Source organism: Rhamphochromis sp. 'chilingali' (assembly GCF_963969265.1).
Source record: "Rhamphochromis sp. 'chilingali' genome assembly, chromosome: 9".
In the NCBI taxonomy this organism is placed as follows: Eukaryota; Metazoa; Chordata; class Actinopteri; order Cichliformes; family Cichlidae; genus Rhamphochromis; species Rhamphochromis sp. 'chilingali'.
This window is the reverse complement of record NC_137936.1, coordinates 33244733-33262873: the sequence shown is the minus strand read 5'-3', so window position 1 is coordinate 33262873 and position 18141 is coordinate 33244733. Positions and strand designations below refer to the sequence as shown.

Here is an 18141-nt window from a genome sequence, read left to right as displayed (position 1 = left end):
ATGTCGTCCAACCGGAAACATCCAGCCTAACAGGATGCGATTTCCATGACTGGGCTAACCAGCATTACAAACAAGATTCCAATAACGGGTGTAACCAGTTAACTTAGCAAAAAGAGCTGAACTTAGTCACTCATAATAAACAAACAAGGGAGGGTTCACCAGGCTGTGGCCTACATGTGATTCCACTTGTGTCATCTCCCTGTTGGTCCTAACAGCTATTGTGCATAGTTGAGTCATATTGGCTTGCGTCTCAGTTGGCCACCTCTCCCTCCCCTCCCATCTAGCTTCTAGCAGCAATTACGAGGGGCGAATGTGAATAATTTTATGCAGAATGGGAAGCACACTCCTTTGTTGACACATTACATTACAGAAGCAGCTGCCTTTCTTTATCCTCGATGTGAGTGGGCTCATAATTGAGAAGGTGAAACTGATGTTTCATACCAACAAAAAAATGACACAAGCAACCATTTATTGTGCTTGACTTGACGAGCACTGAAAGCCTTTACTTATGGCTTTGCTCAGGTTTCACAATGACAACACTGTAAAATGAGCTACAGTACAATGAAGGGGTCCTCAGCCGAAATGCAAGCTCGCCGACAAACAGACGGTGGTGTATAAACTTAAAAAAGGCACTAGCTCTTATGGTCAAAAGATATCATCTTTAATTCTCTATCGCTACTGCTACAGTGAAACAGAACTGCCTATTTATACAAGCTAAGAATGATGCCACTTGCCCGAGAAGCTTGTGAAGAACAATACCGCATACAAATGTGCACCTACCAAAGCCAAGTTTTAAAAAAAAAAAAAAAAAAAAAAGTGTAAATTGTTAAGACAGATTTTGGGAGGGACAAAAGCAAATCAATACGGAAACATCAATTTCTAGCCACAGATGTCATATAGTTCATTTCCTGTATTAGGTTTGTTTATGTTCAATTCATCTGCCTGTCTTTGTCATGAAATGTGAGATACAGTACAAAGATCCATTTGGTAATAGGTCAGTCCTTTTTCATGTGTTATTTTTCTCCAATTGGTCAGCTGATTTGATGGCGTCTGGACTGCTCACAGCACCGTGCAGCCACTTCTCTTCTTGCGCTTGCGGACCTGCAGTGCTGCTCTTGTGGCCATCTCAAACACCTCCCGCACACCATCCTTCGTCTTGGCAGAACACTCCAAGTAGCCAAAAGCGCTGATCCTACCAGCCATGTCTCTGCCTTCTTCTGTCTTCACTGGCTCCTGCAGGGTTAGATCAGACACCATTAGGGACTCAATTAAAGTGCTGAGAAAAGAAGGAGAGCTCAGTTTACTTTCCAGGGAAAATCACGATACCACTGAGGAGATCCTTGATTTTTTCCCCCCTTTTAAAGTGAAATTAGAGCACTAACAATCAGTCAAGAATAAGTCATTCCATAAGCAGAATCAATACAAAATTATCAATGTAACTGTACTTAGAACATGAATTATTTTTCATGCAAAAAAAGGCTTTTTTTTTTACCGTTTACTGCTCTTTTTGTTATACATGTGACAGTAAACTGAGTATTTTTGCATTTGAACTGCTGATAAAACAGTCTAAAGAGTCTAAACACCCCCTCACTACCATAATACTTATTAACAAAAGAATAAGCACAGTTTGATGTGCCTCTCACCGCCTTTTTGGCATGACTCATTTAACAACCCAACGAAATCTTGGAATCAAGGGCTCAAGTTTATGGCTTTATGTCTAAGCCATTTATCACATATCTTACAAATATCAAACCAATGTCTGTTTTACTATGTAAGAGTCAAACTCTTGAACTGACTACTGATGTCTTGATTTCCACAGACAGGAAAAGCTCATCTACAGATTCCACTGTGAAAACATAAAACTGAGATGTTATTCAGGCTTTCACTTTGCTGTTCTCCTTTTAGTGACAGAAAACAAAACATTTTGCTTTTTTGACATATCATTTATAATGTCAGTATGTTTTGATTAGCAAATTGAAATCTTTTACATCTTATGAAATCCGTTTGACAGAGACACATGCTTTAACTTGTTACTGACATTGACATTTTTGACATTGTGATTTTCTATATTTCGATTCTTCTATTGCTTTCTTACTCTAAATGATTGCATGCCAATCCTAGAAGAGGGATTCTTCTTCCTCCTGCCGTCTTCTCTCAATTTTATTTTGTAAAGCCATCTGATAGAAAGTGTCCAATTACATAATATCTTCTTTGCAGTACGAACGCTGTGTTTTGCGATAAGCGTTCATACTCGGTGACAAATTAAACCAGCTTCCCTGAATCATATTTCATGCTCTGACTGTACAGCCATCTGAGGCTTCTGCTTTTCACATGCTGTTCTGGATTAGAACATTTGTCCTGTCATAGTTCTGATGTGGTCGAAAAATATTAAGAAAAGTCCTGTCACTGTCAGTAAGCTGTGAGATTGATGCTGTAGTTAATACACTGGTGGTTTAATGTCGTAAACATGTGGTTGAAACCCTGTACAATAATGAATTTTCCATTTCTACACACAGGCCTTTAGTGTTTCTATAAGCTGACAGTTCTTAAACAGAGTACGCTGGTGAAGCAGGAAAAGCAAGATTAACGTCATCTGTCATGTAGCTTCTTTAGAAATAAATGTGAGACTGCAAACATTCACAGGATGGTAGTGCTACATGACCCTTTTTTATTTATTTATTTTTTTAAAAGGGTCAATAACACGTGCCTAAATATGTCAAACAAAATCCTAACAAATGAAATGTTTCAACCCAGCACATATCCAGTGCCTTTTAGTGCCTGAGATTTCAAGAGCTCTCTACCTGCATCAGATTAGCTCATTCCACTGTTCATTGACCGTCAGGGGCCTTTGTACCTGCTTCATCTTGGCTAGCTCTCTCCGTGTATGCTCATCGTTCCTCAGGTCCTTCTTGTTCCCCACCAGGATGATGGGAACATTGGGACAGAAGTGCTTCACCTCAGGCGTCCACTTTTCAGGGATATTTTCTGTCCCAGGAAAGACAAGAAGTGAGCTGAAATACTCAGTATAGGGAGGAGAACTATAAAAAGAGGACAAGCAGTGCAGAGTCACAGTGCAGAACACTTCTCATGATGGATTGCTCTGCAGCCTCCTTGAGGCAAAGATGTTTTTAGCTGCATTAATCCCATCAAGTATATTAGGGTATTTTACAAGGACCCTCTCTCGCTTATTTGACCTACGTTTGGTTATGTAAGATAGAGCAATATGTTCATGAACAATCATTTTAATGGAATATAAGTTATAAGTACTATAAGTTTCGTTATTCATCATTTGTAATATGACATTTTAAAAACAGACTACTCTACATTATTCTTTCCTCACCTAAACTGTCTGGGCTGTCAATGGAGAAGCACATCAGGATGACATCTGTATCGGGGTAAGAGAGAGGCCTCAACCTGTCATAGTCTTCCTGGCCTGCGGTATCCCACAATGCCAACTCCACCTGGAAAAAACAACATCAAAACATGGATTCATCTGGAACAGAGAACAAATGCAGTTTTGCTCCTTAATATTACTCATCTTTATAAACACAGACTTATCTTGTAAACAGTTAACATACCGTTGCCCACTAATGGAGACGAATGCAACAGATAACCAGTCATGACATCACTTCTGCTCAATGACGCAGAAATTCTGAGGCATGTGGAGGATCTGAGTAATCTTCCCAAAGGCTGGAGGTTTAAATATGGGGAACCAAACAATGCTGGAAGTATCTGACATAGTATCGCTTTCCCCTCTGGCTACAACTACTTTCTTCATCTTAAAGTGAATTCTTTTTTTTTCTTTTTTCTTTTTTTTTTTTTAAATCACCCCAGCAGCTCTGACCTAATCAGGGCTTCATACTGTAAGTCTGTTAGTTGTGTAAGGCTGTCAGTGTTGTGGAAATGAACTTGGTGACTGGGCTCATCCCATCACACCACTGATTAATTCAATTAGGGAAAGTGAGAGATTAGCAACCATCAAACCGGTTAGCGTGTCTCCCTCTAAGGGCATCAACAGCCCAGCTTCCCTTGAGTTTGCTCTTCAGCTGACTCATTGGATTCAATGGAAAAAGAAAAAAGAAACTTTTGCAAAGTTTAAATACCAGAACTTTGCTGAATGACAGATTTTTGTCTGCCCACAGAAAGCACAAAAATCAGTTAACAGTCCCAAAATAGAGGTTTGCAGAGGCAGAAGGTGGGAGGTGGCCGAACACTGTTGAGACTGCATGAGGAACCAGAGCTCTATGTTCCCACTGGACTAGCTGTAAGCTGCAGAGTTCAGGAAGGGAAAGACAGAGGAAAAAGACCCAAAACCCCCCAGCTATTTGTGGAATCGGCTCAGTCCGCTGACGATGAGAGCATCTTTGCCTCATGGGGTGGGGGTTGAGGAGCTAAAAACTTGGGGCTGAACACAAATCTAATCCATCCTGTTGTGTAAGAAGCTAAATCTGACGGGATGGTTATCCTCCATAGAGACACTCAAAGACTTGACACTCACATCTTTTCCAAAATGATCCCTTTCTAATCTGTGCATCATGGCTCCCTAACTTTAAATTTCCTGTCCAGAACAAGAGCTTTAACCTCCTGCCTACCTTCACCTAAGAAGTGCAGCCAGGACAAGGACAGGAAGTGAGGCACGTTTATCAGGCAGTAGCATGAGGATGGTGATCCTGAGGGAAGGAATGGGATTGCTAAGATACATCCCTGTTCCCCGTCTGAACAGGAAGCTGGGAAGTAGAGTCATTTCCTGTTTTGCCAAGTTGTGTAGTGATGGTCGGCTAAAGAAAAAAAATAAAACGATTGGACATAACGAGGCATCTGCAGTTTCAACGCCACCCTCACCACCTTCCCATGACTCAGATTCAAGACGTCACACGCACAAAAAACTGTACAGAGGTTTGTTTTCTCTTGTTTAAGGCTGTGCATGCAGCTCTTGTCCAGGAGCAAAAACACACACACACACACACGTAAACAATGGTGTCGATAGCACATTATCTCTTGTCTGGCTAATAAGGTCACTACTCTTTCAGAGTACCCCAATAAAAAAATTAAGTGTTGATATTTTTTTTTTGTAATTTGTGGAAACCAAGATTATATTTACGCCGCAATTAAGAAAAATGTATCTTCTTAATTTTCAACTGGTGCCTGTGGCCTGTTTTAATTTCGTTTAATGTAGTCCTTCAGAAAGCTAGCTCCTGAAATATTATAAAATCCACTTCACACTTGCATTCTCAGCCAGCAGTTGCATCATCATAATTAGAAGCCTACTTTGGTCAACTACTTAAAAAACAAACAAACAAACAAACAAAAACCTCAAGTGTTTATAGTACATCTGGCAACATTAGTGCAAACTGTCTGGTGTGAGAGATGGGAGAGGTTGACAGTAGCAGCAGTAATTGAGGCGGATTGGACTTTACTTACACTCATGTTCTTAAATCTATAATTAGCCTAAATAATTGAAAAGCATTTCTGTGTTCATGACGAGAGAGAGCATCACTTTAATCGAGTCAGTTTTTGTGTAAATAGCACAAACCTGTTTTCCGTCAACCTCGATGTCAGCGATGTAGTTCTCGAACACAGTAGGGACATAGACTTCGGGAAACTGATCTTTACTGAAAACAATGAGAAGACATGTTTTCCCACAAGCTCCGTCTCCAACAATCACCAGCTTCTTCCGAATGGCTGCCATTTCTGTTGGGAGAACAACAAGAAGAAGTTCTTCAAAACATGTCTGCCTGAAGTCAAACAACACATTAACCGTCTCATCTATTTGTGGATTTTACATAGTAGTTATTTAAATTATTTGTAGGGATCATAAGATAAATCAAGAACACAGTGCTTTTTTTCCTTGCTCAAGCAGTGTAGCTCCAAAGCAACCACTCTGACATTTCTGACAGACCGTACGGCATTACACCTTCGGGAAAGCTCTGATCTACATACTGTCACGGCAAAATGCAGTCACAGACCTTGAATCCCCAATGCCAAATCTAGTCTACAAAGCCACACAAACAGAAGAGATGGAGGATGAGACTGGAGTGAAGGAGAGGAATAAAAGACATGTTGAGACAAGCTAGGAAATGAAGGGATTTGTTATCATCCTCTGCTGGCTTGCAAGGAGGAGAAAAGTGTAAGGAAATTAGAGTAGTTGGTGGCATCCTAAAAAAGCCAAAACACTAAACTCGTTTTGTTTCCATGTGTGTACTGTGCAGGCATCCTAGCCCTAAATCAAAATCAATTAAATGTTATACCTATGCTTTAAGAAGCTTTGCAAGTTTTTGTGCACAAACCATCAAGAAACATTATGGAGTATCCCCAGGTCAGAAGACTAGTTCAGCTGGTGTGTTTGGGGATGCATGGGGATGAGTTAGCAGTGCAGCTGATGGATGAGCTGGAGCCCTGCTGCCTGGGAGCAGCTGTGCATATAGTCATTTGGCTCCTCACCTCATCCACCTTCTGCCAGACAGTCTTGACACTAATACTCTTCACGAGGGGCACCGACTTATCAAGGGAAATTCATCTTTCTGTGCTACAGGCAAAACTTTAAGTCGAGTCTACCCCAACGCCCACTTTTAATTGCTGCTCAGATGCATGGCAACACCAGTGCTTTCAATAAGCAGCATCAAGCCATTCTTCAGACGTCACAATGAAACACAGACTGAGGTCATTATTTAAACTGTTGCTGGTTTCATATCGTATCATCAGGACGGCTTGTTAGACATGATTTATTTCATGCAGAGCTGGGGGGGGGGGGGGGGGGGGGGGGGGGGGTGGATGTGCAAAATTAATCTTCTGAATACCTTTTAACAAGTCATAAAATAACCATAAAAATAATAAGCTTGTTTAGCATCTCATCCGTTTACAAACACAAGAAAAATGAAAACGGGACACCACAGATTGTACAGATTTTACTACAGGAATAATTTGCAGACTGTTTGATAATACCCATCCCTAAAGTTAATGCTGTGGCAGGTTATCACTAGCAATTAGTTTGCTGTGTTTGGAAATGTGGAGAAATAATTACAGTTTACAGTCAGAAGACGAAGAAACTGACAGAATTTCAGATCTGAGTATCTGAAACCAGGGATTTTAACCAAAAAAAACCCCAAGCACAACTAATTATCTGAATGGGTTGTGGCTGCAGAAATATTTAGAAGTTGGAGAGTAAGGGTGACATGGGACTTCCAGAAAAAGCAAAGAAATTAGAGGTCAAACAACAGCCAGTAAAATTGAGGCAATTTCAGTGAAGGAAAAAGAGCTGACAGCTGGTTAACTGCCCATTCTATGTTGTGGTAAACACCTGGGTTAAGAAATAGCATTACAATGTGGAAATTTAATTGCATTTCACCATGTGTTGCTGACGGTAATCAGCCATGTGGAGCTACTGTCTATAATTGGTTTCAGCTTTTTTCCAAGTGGACACGAGTTGAAGCATAAGGTACCCAGAAAACCTCATATTGCCTTGACTTTTTCAGTAAATCCTCCATTGACCACTTTTGCCAGTAAACATCTCTATCAGCACCTAACCAGCTGACCTCGAATCAGACAACAGCTCATTTAAATACAGTCTGTGGAAGTACGTACAATTATTAAAATAAAATTACATGGACATGGTTAAGAAATAAATAGGCCGAATCAGTAGTTTTGCTCTGGAAAGAGCAAAATGAAAAGGGTAAGTGAATGAATTACTTGTCAGCTCCATTACCATGCATATGAAAACTTGGCATAACCAGGAGGAAACTTTGGGTGTTTGGCGGTTGACAGTTTTAATAACAACTTGGTTACTTGTTTCTTGCTATGGAAATTGTGGTCATGGGTATGATCATATTTTCTGTCTTTTGCCCAAGGACCCACTCCTACACTTCCCACAAACCGTGCTGCAGCTGCAAAGCTTTTGTTAAGCTGCACCAAATACTTAAGTTTGAATTTAGGCTGCTCACTCCATTTACTCACTCCAGTTATTCTGCATGTTTAATATGCTCATGAAGAACAAAAAAAAGGCTTTGACAGCTATTAAAAAACAACAAAAAATAATGAGCTGCATTGAAGAGTGCCTGATACTTCTCAACAGACACCACACAGCATCTTTTGCTTTTCAGAGACTGCCAAATGGACCAGAGATACTCTCAACTAGATGATGGGTTCAGAGCCAAACAAGTGGGAGACAGCAGCACCGAGGCCTCTGTGAAACAAAACAACCCACTTCCTGTTCTGTGGAGCCTGGGAGGAGCTTTTTTGGCTGTAGTTCTGTTTGGACAGGCCTCGGCTGAGCCGGAGCATGGAGGGAGCAGCCAGAGGCAACGCGTGCAAGCAAGCACAGACGTTTGCCTACATTCACATACATCCACATGTACACAGTTGCTCTTTGGAGCTGCACATTGAGTTCTTCCTATTGATATTAGCAGCCTGTGAGAGAACATCTTGACACGTTGACAAAAGGAAATTATGCGTGAAAATGTCCCATATAGTCACAAATGGTGCCAAATCCTCAGGCTGTCTATGACTGATGCTCTCAATTTAGGGACTAATGGATACTAATGACAGCAACTACTAAAGAGGCAGGTGGTTGCTAGTAGAAATCGATTTTGCTCTATCCTCCAGATGACACCTGTTCAACATGATTCAGCATGGAAAAAAACTTTAGCTCATCCTCTCCACGTTCATACTGAAGTCTCTTCTTACCCTGATTCAATTAAAACATGTTTGAGCATCGCTTACCACAACTAGTGTCTGACTAGAAACCCCACTGAATGCAGGTGCAGTTGTTACTAAAAAAAATTAACACTCTTACTGAAAGCTTTGGAAAAGCCAAAATAAACTGGCATATATATCTTTGACTGTACACAATGTAACTCGAGGCATCTGAACGTGCACAGAGATATTACTGGAATACGTTCATAAAAACTCAACTATCATGGTGGAGCTGGCTGAGGACCATCAGTTTTATTTACATCAAAGAAGCACACTGCCTGAAAAAACCAACAAAACAACACAGGATGACACCAAAGCAACTTTAATTAACTGACCTTAGAGTCAAGATTGAGTTACTTGGAAGAAAAGCCAACATTCATCTTTTATCTAGTGAGATGATCCTGAAATTTTTATTTTTCCCATCAAAATCTCAAAGCAAGGTCGTGACCCTTTGAAGAAAAAAAAAAGGCAAGGTTGCATTCTGGGTAACCTCAAAAGCAGCCTGTTTGTTTATTTGAAAAATATCCTTCTAGTTATGAAGCTAGGGTGCCTGCAAAAATTCATTGTGACTGCACTTCACATTGCAACATAATGTCTCCTACTGAGGCGCTCTGGTAGCCAATCCCTTAATTCTAAGGGATCATTTCAAGTGGAATAAGTTAAAAAATAATTACCACCACAGTAACTTTCCACAGTTGCATGGTATTTTCTCATAGTGCTGCTGCTATTGTTTTGGGCTCTGAAATACCTTCATGTTCACAGATCTGTTACCAAATCTAGACTTCCTGGATTGTATTTTATGCCTCTGGGGCAACAAGCTGCCATTGAACCTTGTGTTGTTTTCATAAAGGGCCGAGTTCTGTTGAAACAATACAACTCCTGGTCGCAGACTGCGTTAATAGCAGTTCAAACCGAGGAGTCCCTTTCCATATTATTTCACTGAAATGCAGGCCTGAAGAAAAAGATTGATTTCATTAAACTACAAGAAAAATCTGAAAAGAATGAACAATATCCTGTCTATCAGGACTTTATAAGATTTCTGCATTACACTGTGAGCCACGCTGTAAAGACAATGTTCTTGCTAACGCGTTATGTGGTCCCTGAAGGAAAACAGGAAAAAAAAGAAAAAAGCACTACTATAGGCTGCATTTAATTTTTCACAGTTCATCTCATGCTAAGACAAATGAGCCCAAAAGCAACCGAGGAACAATTTCCACTCTACTGTTTGCACTTGGTGTCAAGAAATGCAGTGACCACTTTCCTGGTTAATAACAAAGAACAGCACAAAAATGACAATTATCTACATACAAACAATTTACCAAGAAAACAAACACATGACAAAAGGTTTTCCTGTGAAGCCTGGAAATTGGCACAAAAAGATTAAAACCCACTGCTCTGAAGCAATAGCTTGCATTTTTATGGTCTCTTATGTATTTGTTGTCAAGTTGTAGGTATTTCAAAAGGCAAGTCTAGTAGCAGGCATTGAAAATTAGATTAGGCTACAAATGCTATGCATTTAACAGTAATACTGTTAAGGGTAATAAGAGTGAACTGCTAACATTATACTTGTCTGTTAAAATATGAAGGGATAGTACAGACAGAATTACCTCAAGGCTGGAATTAAGGGAAAAACAGCTTATGCCACTCTGTCCAAAGGTAACGAAATCCACTTACTCTCCAAATCCCCCAACATGTAAGAATATCTTGTTTGTTCATCCACAAAAAAAGAGAGAAGTATCAAAGTTTAAATAATTATGATGAATATTTCAGTTGGTAAGCTGTTCACATATAATCAAGAGGTATAAATGACCTAGATTTAATTATCCAGTCAATGAACGGAAAATGATTCTAATAACTTATTATGTATTTTTTTATTTATCTTATTATTTCATCATGAAACAGGTGTTAAATACAAACCAAAATTCAACAAACACGAATAAATATTTTTAGCATAGCGTCCTTATGAAGGGGATAAAGTGTAAAACAAGACTTAAGTCTTAAGTCTAAGACTTAGGTCATAAGACTTGGTCCAAAGACAACCATTAAAAGGGAAAGCAAAGCACCATTACTCTGTACAACTATTTGAGCAATGCCCCGGGTTAATGAACACGCCACCTCAATCCTTCTCTAAGGAGGTTTCCTGAGGCTTAAGGGCCAACAGGAGTTATGCAACAAGCTGAACAGAGTTACTGCAGAGTAGAGCGTGACCCTGACCGCTGAGGTAGAGCTGCCTCTCTCTGCTCATGTGAGTTTGATATCAACAACAATGCTGAACATACACGAACATCCAGCTATTAACAAACATGTTGTTCCTGAGACTACAGCGATGATGACTTTTTGTTCTCATGTCCTGCAAACATATAACAGGAAATGAATCCCATCAGGATTGTTTTGCACATATAACAAGGTCACAGGACTGATAGTGTGCAGTACAGTAAAAGAAAAAAAAAAAAATCTGACACAGACAGGAGTTGTCAAGGAGCTCTGTCCAACTCTGGTTGTAGAAACAGGTTTTATAACTAACAGAATAATAAAAGCCAGACTGGATTTTGACTCAGTTTGACAGAGAAACATTCATTCCCATCTAGCCTGAATGTCTTCAGAGTAGCTCCAAACTACAGAAGAAAAAGGCCTTTTAATGTACTTCAGGGGCTTGCCTTTTACAAAAATGTCCTCAAGCAACTTCTGCACCTGAACCGCAACTCACAATAACAGACAACTTGTGCCTTCTATCCTCAAGAGGTGCAGTCCTGAAACAGTCCAGAAACCTTTAGATCTAAGGGCACCCAGGAATTAGCTGCACCTCTGCACGAGGCAACCTAAGAAATGGGACAAAGTTCATAAACTGGCAAAGGCTGTGTATGACATAGAGCAGACAGCCCGCAGGACCAGCTGTCAGCACCACCTACACACATCTCATCTACCAAGATTAAAGATTACACGGAGGAATTTGAAAGAGACCTTCAAGCCATTTCATATCTAGTACTTATTGATCAAATATAGCCCTCTTACTATAAGCTGTTGACTACAGCGCAAAAAACCGAAATGTTTCAATGCCGATCTGCATTACACAAGAGCAGGAACACACAGAGGAGATCAAGTCAGCCTCTCACATTCTTTGGGCACAAAAACCCCAGCTCCTGAGTCTCACCGAGTCATGACCATATGCTACACCCAAGGAAATGGTCAAATGTGCCAAAATCAGCTATGCCCAAGACATTAAAAAACAAACAAACCAAAAAACAAATATGATAGCTTTCGTTAGGCCTCTTAACAGCAATGGACAATTAATCCATATGAAGACGACCAGGTGATTGTAAACTAAACAGAGATTTTTATGCATTAAAGGACTGTTGACATTTTGGGAAATAAGTTGTTTTTTTCTTGCTGCAGTTCTGTAGGTTTGTACCAAGTTGTACCAACTTTCAGGTCGCTTTGTGATAAAGAGATCAGGAAAATCATGGCTTTAAGCCAAAGTTATGGCCTGGCAGAGTCTGGAAGGTCGATTTTAATAAACTAAACTAACTGCCTATCACTTCATAACAACAGTATAAGCATGTGATCAGAAAAGCAAATAAGGTTCCTTCAGGTGTTTGCAGTTTCAACACAATTACATAGGTGGAGTCTCATGCAGCAAAAACTTGTTTGATCACCATAATCAGCTGATTAATGACCTAGATAGATTGCTTCTGTCAAGCAGTCACGACTTTAAAAGTACAAAGGAAGACACTCTTGCTCTTGAAGCCTGCTGAGAGGAAGTAGGGGAAGACAACAGAGTTCAGTCAGCTGGCAAACTCTAAGGCAAGAAGCAGCGGATACACTGAGAGAGAACAGCTACCATAGGACTCACTTCTCTTCAGTAACTCAGGTCATGAGCAGCCAAACAGGGACGACTTGTTGGCCAAGAGGACTGAGTTTCCCTGAGTTTGTTTTTTGTCTGTTCCTTTAGAAGCCAACTGTTCTCATCTTTAAAGTCATAATAATGATAATAACTACTCAATACTTGTCCAATATTTTCTCAAATAAATGAGTAATTGATTGGCTTGCAATAGTAGAAATCTGTCAGTTATTCAGAGCACAGCCTAAGCTTTCAGGCTGTTTTCTTTCTCACTGGCACTTCACAATCTCTATGAGCATTTCTAGAATCTGTAGGTAAGAAGGACAGAGTTTTTTGGTAGTGAAAATTTTCTGTTTATATTCCAAGTGCTAGTTTACAAAACATATTTGAACAGGCTTCGTTTGCATACAGGTAAACAGTCAAAAGAGGGATGCCATTTGCAAAATTGCAATGGAGAACAATTGTCTGTTATCTGAAGGCACTGATGCTTTTTATTAACTTTTATAAAATGTATTTGCATTTCTAAACATTGACTGGTGGACAGAAATGAAAGTGTCATTGCCCAAAGAGGCTAAGCCACAAGGCTAGCTAATGAGTTCCTACACGGGAGAGTCCAAACCTAAAAGATATTTATTTTAAAATCATTTGATCAAAAATAAACTATTAATGTTAAAAAACAAACAAAACAATAACTTGATTCTTAAAATTTGTGGAATTCCAACTTCACATATCTTGTTCTCTACAAAATTCAAAGATATTTCAATAATTGTGAAACTTTAAAAAAGTGTTTACATTTTGTTTTTCGCTTGATGACAGAGCAACTGGTCTGTCTGTCAACAGACCAGTCAAATAATCCATTCATGTGCAACAGCACTTGGATTGTTTTCAAAATCAAATTTAAAAAAATTAGAACAACAACTTCATATGTAGCTGGAATAGGCCCTGCTGTGACCCTGAATTGGATAAGTGGAAGAGGATGGATGGATGGATGAACTTCATGTGTACCATGGGTTAGCACAAATGAGACTTAGCTGCTTAAACAATTTTCACACTTTTTGAAAAAAATAAAATAAAAATAAAAAAACAAAACCCTGCAGGTAGTTCACATGAACTGTAATCTGCCATTTAGACGGCCAGAGTTTTTTAAAAAAAAAAATCCATATTCTAAACTGAACGTAAAGAGATTTTAATGTCTTGAAGAGCTGCCTTGAGATTTTGAGATAAAAGCCAAGTTGCTTTCTTCCTGAGATTCAGCAGATGAATCTGAAACTACAGCCAGACAGCCTAGTTTAGTGATAGAGAAGAAGTCTCTAATGACTTCCAGGCCACCTGGTGATAAATCACTGCACCCATCCAAGGGACTAATCATTTAGTACACATGTGGCATCTACATTTCAAAGACATTCCAATATTAGAGGTATAAATCTGCCAGAAATGCCTTTCACTTCACACTGGCAAACAACGAAATTGAGGATAGAAAGAACAATCAGAATAGAGAAAAGTGCTAAAAGCTGCTATTGGCTTTCAGACTGCAGACCAGTCAGCTGACTCAGGTGCATCAAGAATTTTGGTTAGCTTTCTAATTAATTTCAACAAACTAAGGAAAACATGTATGAGGTTATCCAATATATGTTTCTCTATTGTAGATTAAATCCCCAGTAACAGGGCTGGATTTTCACTTATTTACACATTATTAGTCCAAAGTTCATCCTCCACATTTCTTTCAGTATATTTGAAAAGCACTGTTTGTAGTTTAAACAGGAAACCTGAATCATAACAATGAGAAAATTAAGTGTTCCCAGGAATGGTACACTTGGAAATTTGCCATAAGGAACTGCTTAGCCTTATTGAGGTCGCAGCACTTGGAACAGTGAGAACATACCGACGGGATCTGATCTGGTGCCGTCACTTTTAAACTACCAGCAATGAAGCTATCAACAGTTGTACAGAAACACACCCCGCCAACTACAACCTCGCTGCTTAGACCTTACTGTAAATTACAGCGATATCAGGAATTAAAGTGTCATCCACCCGAGAAAAGGCGAATGTTAGTAGGAGAAAAAGCCACCACCTTGTCCCTTTCACCCAAGTAAGTGAGCTATAATTAGACAGTCGGATTGGGTTTTTTTTTAGTCAAACCACAGGCTCCGGTTCGTATTTACCTGTCACCAGCCGGACGAGAGGTTTTAATTAATCTTAATCCCTGCTTGCTCCTTCCTCTTGATCGTGACACACACAGACACACTGCTTGCTGCAGTGTTCGCTAAATTTACAGAGTGGGTGTTGAGAAACGGGGCAGGCAGGCAGAGATCCTCCCACTGACAAAAGCTACGAGCTAGGCTAACCTTCAACCACCTCCGGTCAAGCCTTTCAAAATAAATGGGTCAGCTTGCGGCTTCTTGACTTTTCCCTTTTTTGTGCTTTGGAAATAAATAAATGATAGAATGTAAACTTTTGTGAATCCAAGAAAAAATAGTTTTTTCCCTTGTCATCGAAGTTTACCTTGTTTTTCCGTTTTGCACATTCCATTTAATTTCACAAATTTTCAAGTCTGATGGGGCAGTTGCGCCATTATGTAACTGGTAGTCAAGCCCAGCTAACAGGGGTTATCTGTGTTGAAAAGTTTAGAAATACAAAATGCTTAATGGTCACATAACTGAAAAAACAAACAAAATATGCAAACAAAGCAAAAAAACAAAACAAACAATTACACAAACAAAAACTTCTGGCTTTTAAAAAAAATTTTATTCTTGCATTTAAATCTTGTTGCACTGCCTACCATTAGCCGTTATGTCATCAAGAATTCGTGTCAAATTAAATCGAACACTCAAACACTTGCTTGATTTTGAAGACAGATGGTCGTGTTTCCTGTTTCTCTCTAGTTACCTCACACTAGCTTGATGCAGATTCTGCAGGCACTGGAGGCACCGGGGTCCCTCCTCCCCTTCCCAGTCAAAGATGACATCATCCGTAGTACAAGAAGACTCGTGCAACAGGAGGGATGGGTGTGGATCTCGCCAGTGTAGCCCTCTGTTATAACCTCCACTAACAAACAGCGCACACATGTTTCTGTTTATTAGTGTACTTTTAATAATTCTGACATTAAGTCACGCTGTGTTTTTGAAAATTACAAATGGGATCTTACTGTTTCCTCTGAGGAGTTTCAGTTGTTGACAAGTACATCAACAAACAACTAAATGTTTATTGCTTATAATTACATAATTCATAAAGGTGCCAGTCGCTACTAAGTGCATCTTCCTATATATCCAAGTGAGTAAGCTTTTACTTGCAGTCCATAATTATTTCTTTACAAAAGACCTACAATTCCTTATGGTCCCAGGGACTTTAGCTCAAATTGATTTTCCATTCTGCTTGAGTTTTCTTTTGTAACTGAAGTAATTCCTAATGTAATTCCAAACTTTTGAAGTGTTTCAGAAGTAGTGTAAAATGGCATATTGCATTGGTTTTTAGGTTTGTAAGATTGTTAGACCTCTTGTGGATAAAATTGACAGTATACACAAGTGTTCTGTGGGATAACATGCTTTTGATTTCTTTTACTTTCTGGTAGACAAATATAAGTAAAATACAAGCAATAACTTATTTTTATGGTCATCAGTGAAACTGCAGAATGTGACAAAGTGAAGGGTCATCAGTTCAATTCAAAATAAATGGGTCAGGAATTGACAGAATTCCTATCGTTCCTATTTTTTTTAACTCTTATTCTACTACACATGGGGTGGCTGTAGCTCAGGTGGCAGAGCAGGTCAGCCACTAATCAGAAGGTTGGTGGTTCGATCCCAGGCTGCCTCCTGGCTGCATGCCAAATATCCTTGGGCAAGATACTAACCCCATGTTTGCCTACTGGTGGTGGTCAGAGGGCCCGGTGGCGCCAGTGTCTGGCAGCCTTGCTTCTGTCAGTGCGCCCCAGGGCAGCTGTGGCTACAATGTAGCTTGCCATTGCCAGTGTGTGTGTGTGTGTGAATGGGTGACTGAATGTAGTGTAAAGCGCTTTGGGGTCTTTAGGGACTAAGTAAAGCGCTATACAAATGCAGGCCATTTACCACTCAAATGCTTAGTACTCATGTCAATAACGAACCAAGGACCCTGTTTCCACAAAAGTTGAACACTGTGTAAAACGGGAATGAAAACAAAATACATTGATTTGTAAATCCCAGAAACCCATATTTTATTAACAATGGATCATGGAAAATATATCAAATGTTTAAAATGTTTTGAATGTTACTGAATGTGATGGCAGTAACATGACTGAAAAAGTTGGCATGGGGTTAATAAAAGGCTCTAAAAGTATACTAAAAAGAAACAGCTCTACTTATTAGGTTAACTGGCAACATGTTAGTAACACGACCGAGTCACAAAAACAGCATTCTAGCAGGGCAGAGTTTCAAAATGCAAAAAAGGGCAAAATGCAAATATAAATTGTGGAACATTTTCAAGAAAAAAAAGTTCCTTAACATAAAATTGTGACACCTTTGAATCATCAAGTAAATGACATCAAAAGACTCAGAGGATCTGGAGAAATCTCTGTGTGTAAGGAATACGGTCAGAAATCACTTCTGGACGTTGCTCTTTTGTTTACGGCAAAATTCATTTAAAATGGACGGAGGCAGAGTGGTCAGACGAACTGAAATCTCAACTTCTTTTTGGGAAACATGGACACTGTGTACTCCACACTAACGAGGAAGGACTTATTCTCATGTATATATCTCATGTATAGCTCATGCACATATCTTTCTACGTAGCACTTTTAATTCTTATCCCTACTTTTATTTTTTCATGTCTATTTAAATGCTATTTATGACACTATGTTTGCACTGAAGCACCGCAGCAATTTCCTAATGTTGTAAACCTGCTCAACATTTGGCAATAAACCCCTTTCTGATTCTGATTCTGATTCCAGATTGTTATTAACACATATTTCAGTAATACAGTGCTGAACTATATATTGGAGCTATTTCAACGTCTTTTGACCAACTGAAGACATTTGGAAAAGCAAGAAATCTAACAAAGCTGCCCAACAGGACTGCTGAGCAGCAAGAGTTGTGTCAGACAAGAATAGGGCAATTTCCCTCTCCCAGAACTCCAGCAGCTGGTCTCTCCAGTTCCCAGATGTTTACAGGCGATTGCTAAAAAAAAGAGGAAATGCTTCATGGTGGTAAACAACCCCATCCCAACCTTTTATAGACATGTTGGTACCTCTACATTCAAAGTGAACTTTTTTTTGTTTTCCTAAACTAGTAAATTTTCTCACTTGAAACATTTTATATGCTCCCTGTGTTCTACTGTGAATCAGATATGGGTTTAAGAGATTTACACGGCACCCCCAATTTTTTTTGACATTGAGGTTGTACATTAATATATAAATTCTTTGCTTCTTTTGAAACAGTTCAAGCATATTTTTTAAAAGTTTGTTGTATTCAAAAGTTCAGCTTGTATTAAAAGGAGTAACAGATTTATTGAGGAACCTAAGTCTCATCTAACTAGAACATTAACTGCTCCCTGAACTATTGTGACTCATCAGTTTGCTGCGACAAAGGTTCATTTCCTTTTGATAAATAAGGAGACTGGGAGTTAGTGACACAAGCACACTCAAAATA

At 39.3% G+C, this 18141-nt stretch overlaps 2 protein-coding genes across 2 annotated transcripts in view; both read right to left on the bottom strand.

Annotated features, from left to right (window-relative positions):
• The window catches only part of LOC308403159 (N-acetyltransferase 8-like), a 561295-nt gene that overhangs the window by 277514 nt on the left and 265640 nt on the right, over positions 1–18141 (bottom strand). The window lies entirely within an intron of this gene.
• On the bottom strand, positions 895–14833 carry LOC308402053 (rho-related GTP-binding protein RhoA-D-like). Its single transcript, XM_080890622.1, has 5 exons — positions 14689–14833; positions 5534–5691; positions 3341–3461; positions 2855–2985; positions 895–1233 (listed from the first exon to the last, which is right to left on the bottom strand). Exons 2-5 carry the CDS (start codon positions 5687–5689, stop codon positions 1060–1062), a joined length of 582 nt encoding a protein of 193 aa, XP_080746748.1. The 5' UTR covers positions 5690–5691; positions 14689–14833; the 3' UTR covers positions 895–1059.